The sequence below is a fragment of the Cheilinus undulatus genome, linkage group 10 (assembly GCF_018320785.1).
Source record: "Cheilinus undulatus linkage group 10, ASM1832078v1, whole genome shotgun sequence".
Lineage (NCBI taxonomy): Eukaryota > Metazoa > Chordata > Actinopteri > Labriformes > Labridae > Cheilinus > Cheilinus undulatus.
Window position 1 is genome coordinate 47,992,367 of NC_054874.1, and position 21,394 is coordinate 48,013,760.

Consider the following 21,394-nt stretch of genomic DNA (forward strand, 5'->3'; position numbering starts at 1 on the left):
AATCTTTAAACTGTTTGACAGTTTTTAACAAAACAATAAAAAACAACTTTCCATCTATTAAATTAATGCTGTTGGCTTATTTCTCATTTTTACCATCCGGACAATGAGAGCAAGAACACTGAATCTTTAACAGATCACTTAAATTAACTCAATACTGAAGATAAACGGAAAACAGAACTAAAACCAGGAGTCGCATGATGCCTTCAGCTGGCCCATGGATCTTTGCCCGTCTTCTCCTGAAGAACAGAAACAGATGTTTGGTTTAGAGAAGAGAAGAAAGAATAAATGGTGGCATCGTCTGTCTCTGACGTTCCTACCTGGTACTTCCTGTAGTGCTCCAGGCTGCTGCAGTGTTTCTGTTTGGCTTCGTCCTCGTCAGCGTAGATCAGCTGACACAGATTACAGAAATAACCCACGACTGGACGCACAAACTCCGTACCTGAAAGGCAAAAAAAGAGGGAACAGTGAACACATTGCTGCTCTAATCAGGAACAAGGATCTAAGACACAGGTGTCACAATCAAGGCCTGGAGGCCAAATCAGATTTTTATTATAACTGGCCCACCAGTAAGAGGTCTGCAGATTTCCTCCAGAATAAAAATGTAAACTTCAACTTGATTAATTAAAATATGCTTGTTAAGCCATAAAAATATGAAAAATTTGTTTTATTTCATGTTTTCAACTTTGCATCTCAAGATTACATCACAAATTTATGATTTAGACTTTTCATTTCATACTTTGACCTTTTCAACTCATAATTTGGACTTTATGTCACATTTCTATCTTTTAGATTCCCCATTTTAAATTTTAAGTCATATTTTGACTTCCCAACTCCTTACTTTGGCTTTTAAATCCCATATTTTGACTTTAGTAACATGATTTTGAATTCCAGCTCATATTCTGACATTTTCAAATCCTAATTTTTGGCTTTTTAATCCCATATTTTGACCTATCAGACTCACAATTTAAAATTTTAAGTTAAACTCATGATTTCAACTTTCTCCTCATATATTTGCTCTTTCAAAACATTATTTTTCTATTTTTAATATCATGTTCTGATCTTTTGAACTAATAAATTGGAATTTCTGTCTCAGATTTGAGCCTTTAAACTTATTTTAACATTTTTAATTTCCAAATTATTTATCATCAGTGCTGTTTTTTTTTTCATATTTTATTACTGGTGAAAATGAGGTTGACCCTGTTAGGCTCTCAGGTTAGACCTGAATCCAGAATCCAGCCCCTGCTGTGATTGAGTTTGACACTAAGAGAATTTAACTCGTCAGATAACACACATTTATTTTGTATTTTCATTTAATCTGTTATTAGGTTTAATTCTGGGAAGTCTGAAATAAATTAAGGAAGCATGTCAGATATGTGCCAGATTTTCTTACCAACAGGTTTGGTGGGTTTCTGCAGCTCTGTGGCGCCACCTGCAGGCTCAGATTGTTCTTTAATTGGGACGTTAGAGTCCATCAGCTGATCAGCAGGTTTCTGAAAACAAACAGATTATTGATCTCCAGTGAGCTGACAGAAGAATAAACCAGATAAAAGTTTGAGAAATGTATGACACATTTTAATACTACAATAGTTATGACAACAGGATCTGGTTTTTTATAAAGCTGAGTTCAGTTTGACTATCTACACCGGTGATACTCAACATGTGGCTCTTTCATGACTTCATTTTAAATATTACCCCAGAAAATCTTTAAAAAAGGGACCTTTGACCTCAGAAATTAATCACATTGATCAGTTGTTTCCCAGACTTATACAGCAGGCTTTAATTGTCAAACTTAATTGTCCCATTAATCCCATTTTTGCCCTTTTCACAATGTTTTGCCACTTTTCACCCAATTAGTTTACCTTTGCCATTAAATACCACTTTTTTCCCATTATTTGCCCATTTCTGCCACTTCTTATTGCAACTTCTCCCCCATTTTTTGCCATTTTTATCCCATTTGTGTCCTTTTTCACCATTTTTTGACACTTTTTGCCCATTTAAGCTACCATTTGCCATTAAATACCACTTGTTTCCTCTTTTTTTGCCCATTTGTGCAACTTGTTTTTGCCACATTTATCCCATTTTTGCCATTTATCACATTTTTTTGCCCATTTAAGCTACCTTTTACCATTAAATACCACTTGTTTCCTCTTTTTTGCCCATTTATGCCACTCTTGACAGCTTTTTGGCCATTTTAGTGTTTTCCCTCACATTTTGCCACTTTTTGGACCATTTTTTTGCCAGCTTTTAATTATTTTTATTGCTACTTCAAGCTGTTTTTGCCACTTTTCACTACGTAGATTGTGGCTCCTGCAAAGGTGTTTTTCAACAATTTGGCTCTTCGGTTGAGCAGGTTTGAGTAACACTGATCTACACCCAGATTACTGCCAGATCTGTTGGATCCAGAGACCCCTTAAATAGAACCTGTCTGACAAAGTGAAGTGGGCTAAAAGATCTGCAAGACATCATAGAACCATCTAAAGAGGTTCAAAGACAGATGAGAAACAAAGTCACTGACATCTATCAGTCTGAAAGGGTTACAAAGACATTTCTAAGGCTTTGGGACTCCAGCCAACCTCACTGAGAGCCATTATCCACAAATGAAGAAAACTGTGGCTGGCCTACCAACATGACTCCAAGAGCGCATGAACGACTCATCCAGGAGGTCCCAGAAGAATCCAGTACAACATCTAAAGACCTGCAGGCCTCACTGTCTCAGTTAAGGTCAGAGGTCATGATTCAACAATCAGAAAGAGACTGGGCAACAATGGCATCATGGGAGAGTTCCAAGGCCAAAACCACTGCTGACCAAAAAGAACACAAAGACTCGTCTCACATTTGACTAAAAACATCCTGATGATCCCCAAGACTTCTGGGAAAATATTCTGAGGACTGACCAGACAGAAGAGGAACTTTCTGGAACCCTAACCCTCACTCCTCTACAGCTCCACCCACTTTTACTAAAGTTACCAACTATGGCGACTATTTGGTAAAAATGGAGGGAAAAGTCTCAACATGGAGCACTCTATCATCTGCCTTTGATGATTCATCCTTTGGAGCACTTTATGTTTTTAAAGAATGACATCATCTTCAGAGGATGACATCATCTTTAAAGGATGACATTCCGTTCATGCTGGAAAACCCTCCAATGTGGCTGAATTAAAACAACTCTGCAGAGAAGAGTGGGATAACATTCCTCCACAGCGATGTGAAAGACTCAAGCCAGTTATCACAAACGCTTGCTTCAGTTGCTGCTGCCAAGGATGAAACAACCAGTTACTAGGGCAACAGTGACCTGCTGACAGATATTTCACTTTTTAGGCAAGTATTTAAGAATTACGATAACACGATGATAACACTGTACATCCCTAGCAATTAATAACAGAATCAGCAGTATGGACCATTATGACGACCTTTAACCTGCTCAGACTCATGACTTGACTTTGACCTGTAGGTGTTGATTTCTACCTGGTCACGTTCTCCAGTAGAGTCTGGTGGATGTGGACTCCCAGGATCCTTCAGGGCTGATTCAGGTGAGTCCTGGACCTGTGACTGTTCTTCCCGTGGAACTTCTGCTGACTCGCCCAGAGACTCATTCTTCTTTTCTTTCTTGTCAGGCACGGAGTTGTTTTTTTGACTCCCTTTTCTCTTTATCGCCTTAGTCTGACTCGTTTCTTGTACAGAGTCTTTTCCTGGAGTCTGCTTTGAGTCTGAGTCAGACGGTTTCTCCTGTTTGGACTTGGACTCCATCTCTAGAGTCTTCTTGGAGCTTTTATCGGACCCGTTCTCTTCGATCTTTGAGTCATCTTTTGTCTTTGGCTCAATTTCCTCCATTTTTGACTTGTTCTGTTTAGTCTTTGACTTGTTTTCTTTTGTCTTGTTATTGGTTGACTCGCTCTCTGGACTCGTTCTGGACTTCTTTTCTGGACTTGTCTTCTCTGAGTACTTCTCTGCAGATCTGCTGGACTCAGACTCTTTTTCTAAACATCTCTTCGATGTTCTGGACTCCTCTTCACTCGTTTTAGATGTCGACTTGTTCTGACCTTTTGAGTCTTTCTCTTGGACCTTCTTTTCTGCCTTGTCTTCCTCTGGAGAGGACTTTTTATCTGACTTATTCTTGTCTGTCTCTGTCGTAGACTCCACTTCCTTCCTCTCATCCTCTGCAGACTTTGTGGATGCAGAGTCTTTTTCTTTGCTCTTTTTCTCGCTCCCTCGAGTTGTCCTCGTGGTCTTTTCCTTTTCTGGACTCTTCTTCTCAGAGGTTTTCTCTGCAGATTTCCTGGATGCAGGCTGTTTTTCTGACGCCTTCCTCTTTGATGTTCTGGACTCTTTCTCTTCGCTCCTTCTGGATGTTCCATCTCTCTCCAGAGTCTTCTTCGAGGACAGCTTCCTGCTTGTCTCGTCTTTGTCTGAAGGTTTCTTGCTCAGTCTCTGGCTCCGCCTGCTGCCCTGATTCCTGCTGCTCTCGTTCTTCTCCTCCTCCTCCTCAATGTCCACGTCCTCCACCATCCACCTGCAGAGACGTATATATGAGTAAACCTGAGATCTACTTCCTGTTAACCTGGCGTATGAATAATGGCTGCCTGGTAAACCCTACACTGGTTTTGCGTTTCAGCTATACCCATCCTGATACGACGTGGATGTAAGATGTAGTTTTCTGATGATCAGAAGGTGGCGTATAGCGCCATCCAAAGTCAAGTAGATTTAAAATAACAGTCATGAAGCAGTCAGACTAAACAGGAAGTTAAACAATGACTACACCAGCAGCCTAGACAGAGTTAGGAGATTCTTAAAGGCTCTGACCCTTTAGTGAGTTTGTAGTAGTTGCTAGAGATCTGGACGTGGATATTGCAGCCGTTCACACGGAGCGGTTTGGCGGTCAGACCCTCAATGGCTCTCTGGGCCTCCGAGGATGAAGACATCTCGATGAAACCCTGAAACATAGAAAAACAGGACATGAAGAACTAAAGTGCAGAAAACATCCTGAAGAAGAGATCTAACATGCTCCCTTTACACATCTAACTGTACTATCAATGCACACAGAGCTGATTATACTAGAAATAATACTAAATACGGTTTGTAGATATCTAAATATTGTATTTTATATTCTTTTTCAGTTTATTCTTATATTTAATGTTTAATTCCTGTTGGAGCAAACCAAAGTCAAACTTCTTGTTGTGTGAGCTTATTTCAACTGGCAGTAGGAATCTGCGGCATGTTAATGACAAAGTTCATCCAATGATGTCGAAACACTGAAAGTGGACAATCTAAGCAATTATGGATGGATGGATGGATGGATGATGGATGATGGATGGATGGATGGATGGATGGATGGATGTTGGATGGATGGATGATGAATAGTTGGATGGATGGATGGATGCTGGATGGATGGATGGATGATGGATGGATGGATGATGAATAGTTGGATGGATGGATGGATGAATGGTAAAGTCTGAAGACTAAAGATGATATAAGGATGAAGAAGTGTTTTTACCCCCTCACGTCCCGGGATCCTGAAGAAGCGTACCGCCTTCCCGTAGCCTTTGACCAGCCGGATGAATTCTGAGTCTGTGAAGGAACCCAGAGGAACGTTGCTGAAGTAGAGAACCCGACTGGAAGGAGACTGGAACAGAAAACGGTTTTATTAAAGAGTCTGACACAGTTTGGTAAATGTTTTCATGAATAAAATATTTATGTCTTACCTGATGGTCAGCTCTGACTTCTTCATCTGAAACAAAGAGAATTTGAAAACTGTTAAGAACTCTTGGCTTTAAAGACAAACTTAACCCTGAGAACTCTGAAGGCCTTGAATAAGGACTACACAGTGGTCTAAGACTTTTCCAGGTCTTTCCAGGCCCTCGTTGGCATACCTTGATAATCACAGTCGTCATCCCCGAGCTCATCCAGCGTGATGCAGCTGTCCAGGTCTACGGGGAAGTCTGGTTCAGACTAGAGAGGAGGGACAGGAGAGACCATTACTGATGTTATCGATCAGCTGACTGGTTAATGACAGCCTGGAGTGGGCATGTCCACCACTGATCATTCACACAAGCTAACGACGGATAAAAAGACACAAGCCTGATACGTTTTTACTCATGAAACAGGATTATTATCATTATTGATCATTTATTTAATCAGATTTAAAGATTACAGATGAACACGTACAAACACAAAATAATCCCAGATTAAAAAATAAGAATTATAATAAAAACATCTCAGAGACTACAACAGAACAAAGAAAAATCATAGAGAAACAGCTGAGAGTCTCACTGTACTTCAATCAACCCCACATATCAATAACCCAACAAATCTGAGCTATTCAGAACGTTTAAAGAAGGATTTAAAGGACGTGTAGGAAAGAAATAATCTAACAGAAACATAAGAAAATCCTACACTGTCCAAATAACACCCAAAGAGTTAGAGATATAAAGGTCCTGAGAGGTTGTTTACCATTTTTGCACAATGTAGAAAATATTTAAATATTTATGAGAGAAAAAGAGAGAGATAAATAACTGTCCAAACAGCATGAAACTGTCGTCAACTTTTGGACTGAGTGTCTTGTTCTAAAGTTGCACACAAATGTATGCAATTCAGAAAGTGCAAACTAGGGCATACATGTTAACCTGACACACCAGATGGATTTGTTCCACACATCCATCTGGAAAACCTTCAATACTAAGCGTTTGGGAAAGGGCAGAGGATTTGAAAAAAGCTTGGGGTGTGACTGGATGAACGTTCTGTCTGTCACCTCTTTACAGGCCAATCAGAGCAACAAAACACGTGACGTAGCCGCGACCAAGGTGCAGGTGAGCAGCTACCGAGGAATAACACGAACCACGGCGACTGTAGACATGCCAGTAGGGCTGGGCGATTATGGCAAAAATGAAAATCATGATTGAACTTTTTACCTCGATTTTGATTAATGAACGATTATTCCACCCTCAACCTCCAACTCTGTTTGTTCTGTAAATATTTTTATGATTTTAGAACAACTGAAAGGAACTGACAACGATCAGCAATTTGTGTTTATTCATCAAAACATTTGAAATCAAAACACACATCAGCTGAAATGAAAATGTTTTTCCTAAAAAGTCAATTTTTTTCCAAGAAAAGAAGAAGATTGAAATAATTGACACAGTGGGTTTACGTCGGTTAGAGGCCCTAAATGTTGGTTTTGATTATTTTTCGATTAATTGCCCAGCTCTACATGTCAGTACATGACTTTTGTGGTTTTTGAAAAGAAAACAACTCACTGCTGTTCTTTGTTCTTCTTTTAACGAAGAAATGTCTGATAAAACTGGCGCTTTAGCAGCATCCACACTAATCTCTTCCTCCATATTTGCACTGGCCTCTTCTTGCCGCTTGCTTACGTCACTACTTTGCCGCACCCTAAAGTACTGCCCCTTGTCACTGATTGGACCTGTCACTTTCTAACCAGGCCCAAACGGTTCAGACGGGATCTTTGCAAGATGGATTCACCTGTGAAAAATAAGGAAACTGGCGTATCCATCTGCGTTGCAAGGTTAGCATGGCTATGGTGAGCCATCAAATTTGTTTTTTTTCTCCCAAAACAAAGTTGTTTAAAGCCTGTTGTGGTTAGTCTAATGGGACAGACTTCCTGTGTTTATCAAGGGTCTGCACACATTCAGAGGGTTAGATTTTTATAAATCATAGGAAAGTCTACAGTAGAAGCTGCTGTTTAAAAACCTTTAAAGGGGCTATATGTAAGTTTTCTGCTTTCACACTTCCCATTTTTGAGTATATTTCGGTGCGCACTTAAACCCAATATAAAGATTGAGGCTCTACGTCTTCCTTGTTTGCCTGTATAAGCCTGTTGAGTCATTCATCTGTAAAAAACTCGAGCTGTATTTTCTGCAAATCTGAAAGGATGTGACATCGGGTGCTACGTAGTACGCGCACCCCTGGTTTATACCTGGCTACGGTGTGTAAAATGGAAAAAAATGGCAATGGAGAAGGCTGCTTCTGCCAGTGAATCGGCTAGTGCAACCCAAACATCCACACAAACTCGGCGTAAACATTAAGAAACCAAGATAGCTTTATCTGCTAAAGCCCGTCAAGCTAAACAAGAGCTTGACTGACACAGGGGGAAATTGAGGATAAATATTGGTGGAGCATTTGAGAAATGAAGGGAGCTTCGCTCTATGCTTCGGATAAATATTGATCCAGAGATGGCCGTCTTTCTGTAGAAAAGGTAGGGCATGACTTCTGACCTTGAAATACAATGTAGTGTTTTATGTTCTATAAAACGTATGCTAAATTACGTTAGCTTGCTTAAGAAGACAATATCCAAACAACACTAATGTCACGTTGCTCATTTAGTGTTTTATTTTGTTACTTCACTTACCTCGTCTGTATACACGGTGCCAGTAAATCACCTTGGTCTGTGTGTGTATCCCCTGATAAACCGGAGGCTCATTCATGCAAGGAATGCCCCGGTCATGGACAAGCAACACAACACCATTGTAGTTTGGAATTTGCCCTTGCAGGACTACTAAAGGAATATCTTATCTTAGTTTGCCTAATGGCTGGCGGTATCACTACACTGATTGTTTTCTAAAAGTTACATATAGCCTCTTTAAAAATATCCATGTTGAATCTGTGTGAGGAAATCCTAAGGGTTGATCCATGTCTGTGAAGGGGCCGTGGCCTCAGAGGGCCATAAACAAACGAGTCGCAATTTTGCCTCACCATAAATGTTTAAACAGCCAGAACTCAGTAGTACATTTTCAATACTGAGAAAAATAACAGTCCAGGCCTTAACACCCAGTCTAATGACCTCTCTGCTCCTTAATGATTCCTCTGATTTAGAATCTTTATCCATATTTCAGTTTAAATGTTATCTTAGGAAAATAGCTGCCAAAGCTAGATATCTGTAAATCTCTATGTTGTGTTGAAACCATAGAACCGAGACAGAAAGGCAGAAAAATCATTCAAACATAAACGTGCTGCGTCTCCACCTCGTTTTCCTCCTGCTGAGTTTCTGTTTCTCTGGTGGGCTCTGATCCCTCCTCTTCCTCCTTTAAAGGTTTCTCCTCTTCCTCTTTCTCCTCCTGCTGTCTCTCATGATCGGTCTCTTCATTCACCTCCTCGTTCTCCTCTCCTTCCTTCAACTCCACATTTTTATCTGAAAAAACATCAGGAGTTTATTAAAGCTTCTGTGTACGTTTCACCTTTACAGAAATATAAAATCTGATTTCTACCTGCGTCAGGTGAGTCTGTTCTCTCTGGAGGACATTCCTCTTTCTCAGCAGGTTCCTCCTCCTCCTCCTCCTCCTCTCCATCACTCCCAACCAGGGCCTCCATCTCCTCGTCCTGTAGATCCTCTTCGTCCTCTCCGATTACCTCCATACCCTCGATGTCGCTGTCGTCTTCAGACCTGATCAATAAACGTCACATATTTAAAGGGATACTTCAACATTTCGGCAAATTTGCCCATTGCCATAATCCCTATACAGGATATAGTTTTAAAGGTAAATGCAAAGCCGGAACTACACTCCAGACATGGCTGCTGCAGTATTTGCTTCATGTGTCGAGTATTTGCTTCATGTGTCGTAATGTTACATAATGGTGAATGTGCAGGTCACAACTTGTCCTCGAGAGCGTTTAGGAGTTGTTGGATTGTGTATTTGATGAGTTTGATTAGGGAAAGCGCGTTACCATAAGAATCCATTACAATGGCAGAGCAGCTCCTAACTCAGCAGCACCGATCTAAAAATAGCTTGCACCGACAACTAAAGGTAGCGAACCTATTAGTAAGACTACAGGAATTATGGCAATGGGCGAATTTGCCAAAATGTTCAAGTATCCCTTTAACTCTCAGACCTCAGAGCAGTAAATCCAGATCGATACGACATGAAGATGAATGAACTCACGGCTCTTCCTGGTCTGTTTGTTGGGTTTCTGCAGCCTCATGCTTTAGTTCAGTGACTGGATCTGGACCAGAGGAGGCATCCGTGAAGACTGCAGGGAGGTCAGGATTTTAGTGCGTCATTTAGAGTAAAAATAAAACTATGAGGTCAGAACATTATAACACAAATCAGACCATGAAAAGTCTAATATTAGATTTTCTGATCTCTGCTTGTTAGTTTCATGTATTTTACCTGCACTGATGATTGTGCAGTGCGGCAGGATTTGAGAGTTTATAATTCTGTAAACTGATATAACTGATATAGTTCCATCATTTCAATCCTAGAAGAGCTTTGAAACAGCTCAAACCTCTGATTATTACAGACTCATTTAACTCCTTTTTATCCTTGTGGGTCAGTGTATTTTCTGGCAGATCCAGAATAAAAGATTTTTAAAAAGTAATAACATTACATTACACATAAATTACATTACAGTAAATTGCCAGTGAATTAATAATTTACATTATTTATCATACATTCAATATAACGCATTTTTGCCTACTATAATAATACTGTAAAATTTGATGGATGGGCCACACGATTTCCTTTTCCTCAAGTATTTTATCAGATGAAGAAAACAAAATAACGTCACTTTTTTGTCCAAAAGGAAGAAATTACTCGTTTTTCTATTTTTGGTCGACAACAACGAAAAAAAGGCTATTTTTTTCGCTTTTTTCCATTTTTGGTCAAAAACGAAAAACAGATTAACAACAGTTTCTCCCCTTTTTTGAGTCTGGTTTCAACCAGGAAACGGATTTGCCAGAAAATTCACTGACCCTTGTTGATGCTGCTGTTGACTCCTGTCGTGTTTTCTTACCTGGCATCTCCGTTTCCTCTTCTTTCACCGACTTCTTCCCAGACTCAGACCTCCTCTCTCTGCTGGATTCTTCTCTAGACTCAGACCTCCTCTCTCTGCTGGATTCTTCTCTAGACTCAGACCTCCTCTCTCTGCTGGATTCTTCTCTAGACTCAGACTTTCTCTCATGAGAGGCCTTTTCTTTGGACTCAGACTTTTTCTCCTTGGTCATTTCTTTAGACCTGGACCTGATTCTGGTCCCCCCATCTCTGCTGGATTTATCCCTGGACTTTGACCTGGTAGACCTTTCTCTGGATCTGTTTCTGCCTTCGTCCCGGTCTCTGCTACTCCTGCTCTCTATCTCTTTGCTTGAACTCTTCATCCTCTCGGTCTCTTCTTCGTATTTCTTGGCAGACGGGATCCTCCTGCAGATAGAGAAGGATCATTAATAAGATTAATCAATAATCTATCGATCAGAATCAGCTGATTTATCCGGGTCTATCCTACTCACATGAGGCTGTTGTATTCTCCAGAGAAGGAGACCTGGATGAGGTCTTGGTTGATCCTCAGACGGTTGGTGGAGTAATAATCCACCAGCTTCTGAGCTTCACTCGCATCTTTCATCTCTACAAACACCTGAAAAAGAAAAACCGCTGTGTAAAAAAGGATCAATATTAAAACTGCTATGAAGATAATAAAGAAGAAAAGATGCTCCTAAAGCAGATTCTGAGTTTTCTAATGCACTCTCAGACACGTAAAGTAAAACACCTGAATCATGTGTTTGAATAAATCTGATGATTTTTATCTCAAACTGACAGAAACACATCTGACTAGTAAAACCGTCTACATCTACAGCTGCTAGATTAGAAAGACAGCTATACTCTATAATCTGAGATTAAAACGCCTGCTGTTTGTTTCATTTCGTTCGATATATTTCAGTAAATAAAGTAAAATAATAAATTATAAAATATAGAATATATATGAAACTGTGAATAAATGAAGGAATTAAATATAAAATAAAGAAAAACAAAGGATATACAAGATATAAAATATATCTTTAAAGATAAAAATAAAAATAAAACAATAAAAAAGACAAACAGATATAACTCAAATGTTTAAAATAAACAGAAATAAATAAATGGAAAAAATGTAATATCGAAACATTAAAATTTTAATTGTGATTAATCTTGAGATTTCTAAAGTTAACCACAGCCTTTTTTTATCACATCCTAAATTTCCAATATTTTGCATTTAAAACTTTTGTGTCATTTTGTATTTTTGTACTGCCTTACAGTAAAGCTAACTGACTTCTAGTTTTGATTCAGAGCTGCATTTAAAGCTAGATTAAAGATTTATACATGAATTTAACCAGTGAAAAAAGAACTTGTTATGGACTGAAAAGGAAATACATGAACCAGGGTTGTAGTACTCGAGTCTTGATTTGGAGAACACGTGACTCGACTTGAACTCGAGGATGATAAGGAGGACTCGAACCTTTTTTTCTTAAGACTATTTGATTCTGTAATATTTGTTGTTTTTGTGTGAGAAACCCCTCATAACTGACTTCAAAACAACAATAAAACACATCAACGTAGCCCATCTGGAAAGCTGGAAAGGCTTAAAAATGACGAATAATTTAATTTGGCTCTAGATTTTAGGTACTGGGAACTTGCCTCGGACTCGAGGTTTGGCGACTACAACACTGACATGAAGAGTAAAAAACGTAAATGTTTGATATCACAGGTTCAGGTTTCTGACTTTCTGAGTTTATTTTGACTATAATGAGACTAAAGGAGCAGTGCTGAACTTTTTTAATCCCTGTGTCTGCAGGGATTAACCTCAGTGTGCTGAAGGCAAAAATAAAGCTAGAGATTAAAAAAAATTAATGCACTAAATCTGGATTCTAGTTAGTCGTCGTTAATGTGATTAATATTGACAGCCCAGAAAATTTAATATTAATAGGAATAAAAATAAAAATGAATTACTGATAGAAAATGAAGTAAACAGTAATTTTAAAAGAAAAAAAAACATGATAAAATAGGACATTAATTTCACATAAATGGATATACAATTAACTAATAAATGCATAAAATCATATGAAACCACTACAAATAAATAAATAAACAGAATAAACAACTGCAAAATGTTTAAACCAGGTTAAATGGTTTCAGAACTTTCACGTTTTTAACGTCTCAGATTTACTTTGAATCCCGTGTTTCATTTCATGTGTGCTTGGTTTGCCTCATGTCCTTATATGGGCATTAAAGGGGCGTTTCTCTCAGCTAATTAGGGACAACGAGCTTCCATCCATTGAGCACATGGCGCTCATCAATGAAGGGAAACAGGTGAGAACAATTGAACAGGTTTCAGCAGCTTCATGAATGTGACTCAGACTTTTCTCAGGATCAAATTAAAGAAAAAGAAGAATTTGGTTTACAGTCCTCCTCTACTGTAGTTAAATCATTTTTGTTAGCTCCACATTTACCATCATACTTCTTATTTTATCACTGAAATGTTACCTTTGTTACTCAAAAACACATTTAAAGCATCTCTCTGAGTTAAATTTCTGTTTTATCTGGCTGTAGTTAATTTTTGGTTAATCTTCCTCTATGAAGCGTTTTCTTCTCCATCTCTGCAGGAATCTTCTCTCTAACGTTGCTCCATAAACATTCTGATCCCAACAAAATCAGCATTTAGGCTCATCTCACCTTTGAGGGCAGGAAGAGCGTGTAGAGCGGCGAGCCGAAGCGTTTGATGATGCTGATCAGATCTGATCGACCGTCCTCTCCTGATGGAGGCGGGATGAAAGTGACCACACGAGAGCTCTGAGAAGACAAAGACAGAAGCGCTACGTTACCGTTCTCTCCAGCAGAGGGCAGCAGAGAGATTAAGAGAAAGACGGGACTTTATGACATCAACATTGGTCTCTTTTAGATGGATGCCGTACACAGAAACACTTTAAAGACCAAATAAATCCACGTCGGCTCCACTGCTGTGTAGTGTTTTTAAGTGGTTGCAGTGTTCCTCTTATTGACCCCTGAACGCTTCTTTGGCTTTATTTCCAGATTCAGGGGTCAGACAGAACTTTATTGTGGATAAATGATCCATTCTAGTCCTTCAGGTACCAGCTGATGTCTCTTAAGTCCGGACTCTGCATTAACAATCTATCTTCAGACATGACCTGATATCAGAGCTCTCTGTCCCTCCTCTGATTCTAACAACAGTCCATCCATCTTTCCATGCATGCAGAGGCAAGGATGGAATATTCATAGACAAAAGATGACATCATCCTCAAAGGCACTTTTAAGGATGATATCATCTTTAAAGGCTGTAATAGTTAATCAGCTATTAAAGATGGCATTTAAAGGCAAGGATGGAATGTTTATAAAGCTAAAAATGATGACAACATTTTTAAGGAAATGATGGACAGTTTATTTAGCTAAAAATTGATAACATCTTTAAGGCAAGGATGGAATGTTTATAAAGCTGAGAATGATGACAACATCTTTAAGGCAAGGATGGAATGTTTATTTAGCTAAGAACTGATGACAACCTCTTTAAGGCAACAATGGAGAGTTTATTTAGCTAAGAATTGATGACAACATCTTTAAGGCAAGGATGGAATGTTTTTAGGCATTTAAAGGATGACATACTTTTCAAAGTCAAAAATGGAATGCTTTATAATCCTTAATGGATGACATCATAATTTTAAACCCTATTAAAGGTTTCAAAGGATGACGTCATCAAAGGCAGAGGATAGAATGTTGTTGAAGCTGGGGATGTTGGGGGGCTTTTCCTCCATTTTTTTCCCAATAGTAAGCAGTGGTTGGCTACTTTCAGAAAAGTGAGTGAAACCCTTGCCAGTTTCACCCACTTTTCCAAAGTTGCCAAGAAAGAACAGTCAACATGAGGGAAAGAATGTTAGTTTATCTGTTTTCCAATAATGATAGAGAGATGGCGCTCTGGTTAGATTGAAATGATATCTAAATTCAGGATGTCGAGTTATGAAGAAGTCATGACTAGCTGGTTCTGAGAGCTGACTCCTGTCGGAGAGGTGGTTTCTTTTTTGTAGAATGAAAAGCTGTTTTGGATCTGAAAGACTGGCTCTCCTTACTGAGCTGGGAAACAAGAAGAACAAGAACCACACTTCCCATCGCTCTGAGCGAGGCTGGACAGATGTAAATAAAGCCATGCTTTTCTATGAGAATACAGCAGATCAGATCAGCTGATGGGTGGTGTTTAAAGCCAGTATCCATCTACACAGCCAGTCCAGTCCAGATGAGGACGTCCCAGACCATGCCTGTCTATAATCCAGATGTAAAGCTGGTTTGAAACCTTCATAAAAACCTGAAGGATTATCACTTAGTTTCTTGATGGATCACAGTGAAGAGGACAGAAGGAAACTGTAAATGCAACCAAAGGAAAGGAAAGGAAAATGCAACCAATTGGCAACACTACCCAGAATGCACTGCACAACAAAGACAGCCAACAATCTGGTGTTTCTGTGTACTACATCCATCTAAAAGACACATACGTTTATCCGATACAGTCAGCATTTCTTCATATGAGGTTTCTCTTTGAACAAACATCACTGAGCTTTCTATGAATCTACTGAACCTGAACCTGGACTTATTTACAGGCTTCCTCTAGTTAAGAAGGGCTATGTGATGCTAAGCTAACAGTAATCTGACTTTACAAACACTAGCTGTGTGACAACTCATCCTCTGAGTAACCAAACTATCTGAAGAAATTACAGATGAGTCTGGAGTTTAATCTGACTGCCTGAATGTCCCAGTAAACCTGAGGTCTAAAGATTTAGCACTAAGAGAAATACGTCAACTTTATCGTCCCCTTGGGAAAACTGTCTTAGACTCAAGGGCTGCACACTTTCATTTGCCATCACAATAATAAAAAAAAAAATACAGCAAGAATGGAGGAAAGACTATTCTAAACACGGGTGTTTGTAGGATGCATGGAGGCAAGCTACTTCAGTACGTTTACATGCAGGTAGAAAAAAATACAATTACTGTTCCAGTCTGACTAAAACAGCAGTTTTAAATTGATGTGTGAATGTTAGTCTTACTGGAATCATACTTCAATGACTTTCTGGAGGACTACACTCCTAGATCATGTGATCAGAGTTTGATCTACTCACTCATTCACCTTTATCAGACCCAAATTAAACCAGATATTCAGAGCGTGCTCCAAACTCTTAGCGCCAGGCTTTGACCTGCCTTCATGTATCACGGCGCGCTTGACGACAGCGAGCGATGCCAAAAGAAAGTGTAGAGTACGTACGGAGTTGGGCTGTCAAAGGGTTTTAGTTTCAGTTTGAGTTTTTGTACTGTCTCAATGTGTAACTGACTTCCTGTTTGGATACAGACCTGCTTTTACTTTGAAAGAAAATTAGGACCTTTGGGTAGATCAAACATTATGACCTAAACTTTCTCACAGAAGAAGAACTCCACATAAGAAATAAGTGAACAGTAAAAAATTAAATGTTTGATAACTTCTGATCTGTCCAGTGATCATTTTTAGGGATGCAAGATATTGGATTTTTGCTGATATTTACAGATTAATTTTAGCTGAAACCAATATTTAAATATGTTTAACATAACCAAAAAATCAGTCCTTTGAATACAATTTAAGGTTTAAGGATTAAAAAACAAAACAAACTTTTTTTCCTGAAAACACAATTTAAAGTTTAAAGAATGAGATGAACAAAGAGAGATATCAACTTACATAGTCAGGCTGAATGATTTGGGAAAATAATTGCGATTTATTTCCCTAATATTGCAATTGTGATATGATGTGTGATTTTTTTCTTTAGTTCCTGATCTTATTTATTTATCTATTTATTTAGCAATAAACACAAGAAATAAATCATTCTATATTACAACCAACACAATATTAGATAAAACCAGGGATAAAATTTTTAGAAAAATATCTAATTGTGATGATATTAACTTGTGTTGCAAATTGGATAAGAACTGATGTATTGAAGGGGGTCATAATTTTTATTTACTTTTCTAAAAAACTGCCACTTGGATGACTGCATGATAAGTCATTTATAACATCTCTGCTGCAAAAGATGTTTTAAAATTGTTATTTTGACACAAATTTCAGGTAAAAGAAATACTGCAACTTTTGCGATTTGAAAAATGCACCAGGCCAAAGTGCAATTTAATCTAATTTTCGATTAATTGCCCAGCCCTATTACATAGGTGTGTTGGTCATATTCACAGCCAAATAAACTGGGACAAAGACAGGGGTCCGGTTAAGGATCAGAATCGAGCTGCAACTGTGATTTGATTTAGCTGTGCATGTAAACGTACTGACGGCTTTTATAAGGAAGTGACTGTAATACGCCAACAACCAGCAGATATGTGTAACACACAGAACGTTATCAAGGCCAGCATGAACTTAAGTTAGAATCAGTACAGATCATTTACATACCTGTCTAAGTGGAAAATACCAGATCGTTTCCAATCCTTCAAATCTCTTCCTGTGATGAAAATGACCAAAATTGACCTTTGGCACGAGCTTTATCAGTCACTTCTCTGATTATCACTTAACTGACGATCCTGGCATGTGTGGCGATATCGGATAAAAATATGTTAATATTCTTTATCTAAATGGAGATATACTATAAACATATACAGTGCTTATCAAATTTATTAGACCACCACCCAAAGTAAGGTTTATGCCACAGCTGCCCTAAATTAACAGCATTGGTAATTACCAAAAATAATTTTTTATGTTTCTGCAATGGTAATACACCAATATGTAGAAGCTCTTTAACCCAAATGATATTTTTAATGCTAAAATATAATTATTATTGTTATCCATGAATTTTCAAATTTACTGTTTTTTCAAAAAAAAAAATATGAAAAGATACTAAAGCACATTAATATTTCTTGATTAATATGTCAAATTATAGTTATTTACTTGCATTCCTGAACAGAAAAATTAGTTTTAGTGGCTGAATGTTATGCTTGATTCATTTCTGACTTCTCAAAGAAGCCCAGCGAGCCGGCTCAAATTTGGGTATAAAAAAGGTGAATTCAGGTTGAAATTCCTCATTCCTGTTTAAAATGGTAAAACGTGGAGAGCTCACTGAAAATGAAAGAGTCTGCATTAAAGCACTTCATGATGCTGGATGGTCTCTGAGACAAATATGACAGGTGGTCTAATACATTTTTTAAGCAGTGTATATGTGAATATTTTCTTCAAAAATTCACTATCTTTAACTGAGCATTAGGATGAACATGCAGAGCTGTGAGTGGGTATGAACCTCATACCTGATTATTGTTTTATGTTTGCCACACTTAAATGTTTCAGATCATCAAAGTAATTTTAATATTAGACAAAGATAACCTGAGTAAATTCTAAAGTCAGTTTTTAAATGATGATTTCATTTATTAAGGGATAAAACCATTCAAACTTACCTGGCCCTATGTGAAAAAGTCATTCCCCATCTGATTAAATCATGAATTTACTGTGATTAACCACATTTTTATAGTTCCCTTAGACTATCCAAACCCAGACCTGATCACTGCCAGACCTGCTGATGAATAAGGTCATTTTCACACCTGATAGTCCTGGGGATTCAGTGTGTTTTGGAACAGAAATTACAGCATTGTTGCATTTTCCTTTGGTTTGGTTCACATTCACACTGCTCTTGGTCAAACGGACCAAACTGTCTGAACACCTACAGCCTCTGCCCGTTAGGGGCGCTGTCGTCACAAACAAATGGCGACCAAGAAGAAAAGAAGGTGTAGAAGAAGACGGTGGTGAGCTGTCCAGCATGTCATTCTTTCCATGAGATGAATAAATCAGCCCTGACTACGACGTGTTGCTGTGTCACACAGACGCCAAGCGAGGTACCGACATGTATCTGATAATTAAATCACATAAATCTGTATATCATTACGCTTTATGCCACTTCCTGCCTTTGGTTCACAGGTTGGTCCACTTTGCTTTCACACCTCAAACGAACCACACCAGGGATTGTTTAGAAGTGGACCGAGACCCCCTGTTTTCAAGCGGACCAGAATCCGCTTGTTTGGTCCGCACCAGAGTTCGTGAGAGCTTTCACACCACTCCAAACAAACCAGACTATCCGGGAAAACGGACCAGAGTTTGTTTACAGCGGACCAAAAAGCTCTGGTGTGAATGCGCCCTAAATCCCTCAAATAGAACCTATCTGACAAAGTGAAGAAGGCTTAAAGATCTCCAACACATCATGGAACAACCTACAGAAGAACAGATGAGAAACAAAGTCACTAACATTTATCAGTCTGAAAGGGTTACAGAGACATTTCTAAGGCATTGGGATTCCAGCTGACCTCACTGAGAGCCATTATCCACAAATGGAGAAAACTGTGAACAGTAGTGAACCTTCCCAGGAGTGGCCAGCCTAAATCACTCTGAGAGTGCATGGTCGACTCATCCAGGAGGTCCCAGAGCAACGTGTAAAGACCTGCATCAAAATTAGTCTGATGATCTGAAACATTTAAGTGTGCCAAATATGGAAAAAAAAAAATCAATCGGGAAGGGGCAAAAATTTCTTCACAGCTCTAAGAGAGAGAGAGAAATGATTGGTAAGAGTGGAGTTTTGTTGCCTCTGAGAACAGACAGAACACTAAAGAACCTGGCTTATATTCTCCAACCAGCTAGTGACGACCTGGCAAACTGAATCTCAGGCTGCACCGTCAGCCGGCCTGATTCAAGCTGCAGCGGTCTCCTGAACGCTCTAAACGGTCATGAGAATGTTTGGCCTGACCTCGGCTTTCAGGAGCAGCAGGATGTGAACAGATAAATTACTCTGCAGTCAGAATGAGAATAAAAACACACAAACATCTAATCTACGATTAAAGAGTGTGTCTGATGTGTGCTAATGTGTGTGGTTATTGTGATATCAGTGATGATGGCACTAAAGGGTTAACTTCACCACTCTCTGACTGCAGATTTACCCACACCAGTAGCCTGCTGCTCTCTGCTGAGTTTAAATGAAGAAGAGACAAGCTGATTGGCTGTTGGTTCAGTGTGAGCTGCTGATTGGATGAATATCTCTACCTGGAGGAAGTTGAAGGTGTTTGAGAGCCTGAACTCCATCTGCTCCCCGTTCACCGTTAGAGGGTAGTTTTCGTGGAACTTCACCATGTCTCTGGCCTGATCCATGGAGCCCAGCTCCACAAACGCCTGAAGAAGTCACAACACAAACATTTTATCATTAGCCAGGTTTACAATGAAGACATCTGAGACCTGCGGGGGGGTAAAGCATCTCCACGTGTGAAGATTTCCATTTGTTCTGCAAAGCCCAACATGCCCAACTAGCACATCACACACTTCATTTACCCTTCAGCCTTTATGACATCATGAAGACATGTGATCCCATCCCAGCCTCCTTGAAGACAATTCAATTCGGAACATTTGAGAGGGAAAAAATATGGCATTCAATTGCTTCATTTCTTTTCTTAAAACTTAAATAAATCCTTCAACTTCACAACTTTTCAAACAAGAAGCAAAAAGGTACTGTATTTCTGTAGTTTGGCATGGTAAAAAACATTTATCATTCCTGTCTTCCTTTTTTAAAAAGGCCCTTTGAGAGTGCAATATTCCTTTCTGAGAATCTACACAAAAGAGCTGTTTCATGCATAATGTATTTGACCAATCATGACACAGCGTATGAGCATCAAACTCAGTGAAAGACATCAAGAGGGTTCCAGAAATATGTCGCTAAAATATCTCAATCGCCCCCTTGTGGCTGGCTTCAGTATGATCAGTGAAACTCAACATGTGGCTCTTGAACCTCATGTGGCTCTTTAATGTCTTAGGGTGTATTCACACCTGTGGCTTGTTTGCCTTGTTCTGATTCAGGGGCAAAAACGATACATTTGTATCAGTTGTCACCTGGTTTGTTTGTGTTCACACGGCAAAAGTCTCTTGCGGTCCAAAGTTGTAAACAATTGCCACGTGCGATCCAATTCGTCTCTCATTGGTCAGAAATCTTACCCAGAAGGCGGGGGAGTTTCCATATCTTCATTCATTCATTCAGGTTCTTAACCGCTTTCCTCAGGGAAAACAACAGCCATGGAGCATCAGCAGTGTGTGTAGCTTGTTTTTTTTATAGCGTTCATCTGGCTAATGTAAATCAACAAAACATGCATTTTTTGACAGTCAAGAAAATAATGTGCTGATGCACTTGTTAAAACGAAGACGTGCCGCCTCTGGGAGCCACGACTCATTTAGCTCAGATAGATCTGTTGTTCTTCCGCCTTCTCTTCTTCTTCTTCTGCTGTTGCTGATTCTTCTACTCCTTCTTCTTCTATTGTTTTAACTGAACGGTTGGCAACCGGGCGCATTACTGCCCCCATGGCTACAGTGTGTACTACAGTTATGAGTCAGTTGTGCCGGTTTCTGAGGTGGTTGTGTTCTTACTGCAAAGAATCCACTGGAATCCACTGGGGGGGGGGCCTCACTGTTTCGGAACAACTGCCCCAAACGAGCCAGGTGTGAATACACCCTTAATTACCTCCACCAAGGAGGTTATTTGATCGGCAGGGTTTGTTAGTTTTTTAGCAACATTACTCAAAAAGTTATGGATGGATTTTGATAAATTTTTCAGGAAATGTCAGAAATGGCATAAGGACGAACTGATTAGATTTTGGTA

General features: G+C 39.1%; 1 protein-coding gene across 2 annotated transcripts in view; it reads right to left on the bottom strand.

The window, feature by feature from the left end:
* Window positions 1–42: 42 nt before the first annotated feature.
* LOC121516269 (zinc finger protein 638-like) overlaps window positions 43–21,394 on the bottom strand; it is a 29,767-nt gene continuing 8,415 nt past the window's right edge. For both annotated transcript variants that reach the window (XM_041797468.1, XM_041797467.1), the window contains exons 8-22: window positions 19,798–19,923; window positions 13,428–13,544; window positions 11,231–11,355; window positions 10,741–11,144; window positions 9,891–9,978; window positions 9,219–9,394; window positions 8,976–9,142; window positions 5,868–5,946; window positions 5,700–5,725; window positions 5,492–5,620; window positions 4,801–4,931; window positions 3,466–4,510; window positions 1,391–1,490; window positions 318–439; window positions 43–236 (exon numbers count right to left, since the gene is read on the bottom strand). In XM_041797468.1, coding sequence (XP_041653402.1) covers window positions 204–236; window positions 318–439; window positions 1,391–1,490; window positions 3,466–4,510; window positions 4,801–4,931; window positions 5,492–5,620; window positions 5,700–5,725; window positions 5,868–5,946; window positions 8,976–9,142; window positions 9,219–9,394; window positions 9,891–9,978; window positions 10,741–11,144; window positions 11,231–11,355; window positions 13,428–13,544; window positions 19,798–19,923 — 2,868 coding nt within the window. In that variant the 3' untranslated portion in view covers window positions 43–203. The remainder of the gene's footprint in view (window positions 237–317; window positions 440–1,390; window positions 1,491–3,465; window positions 4,511–4,800; window positions 4,932–5,491; window positions 5,621–5,699; window positions 5,726–5,867; window positions 5,947–8,975; window positions 9,143–9,218; window positions 9,395–9,890; window positions 9,979–10,740; window positions 11,145–11,230; window positions 11,356–13,427; window positions 13,545–19,797; window positions 19,924–21,394) is intronic.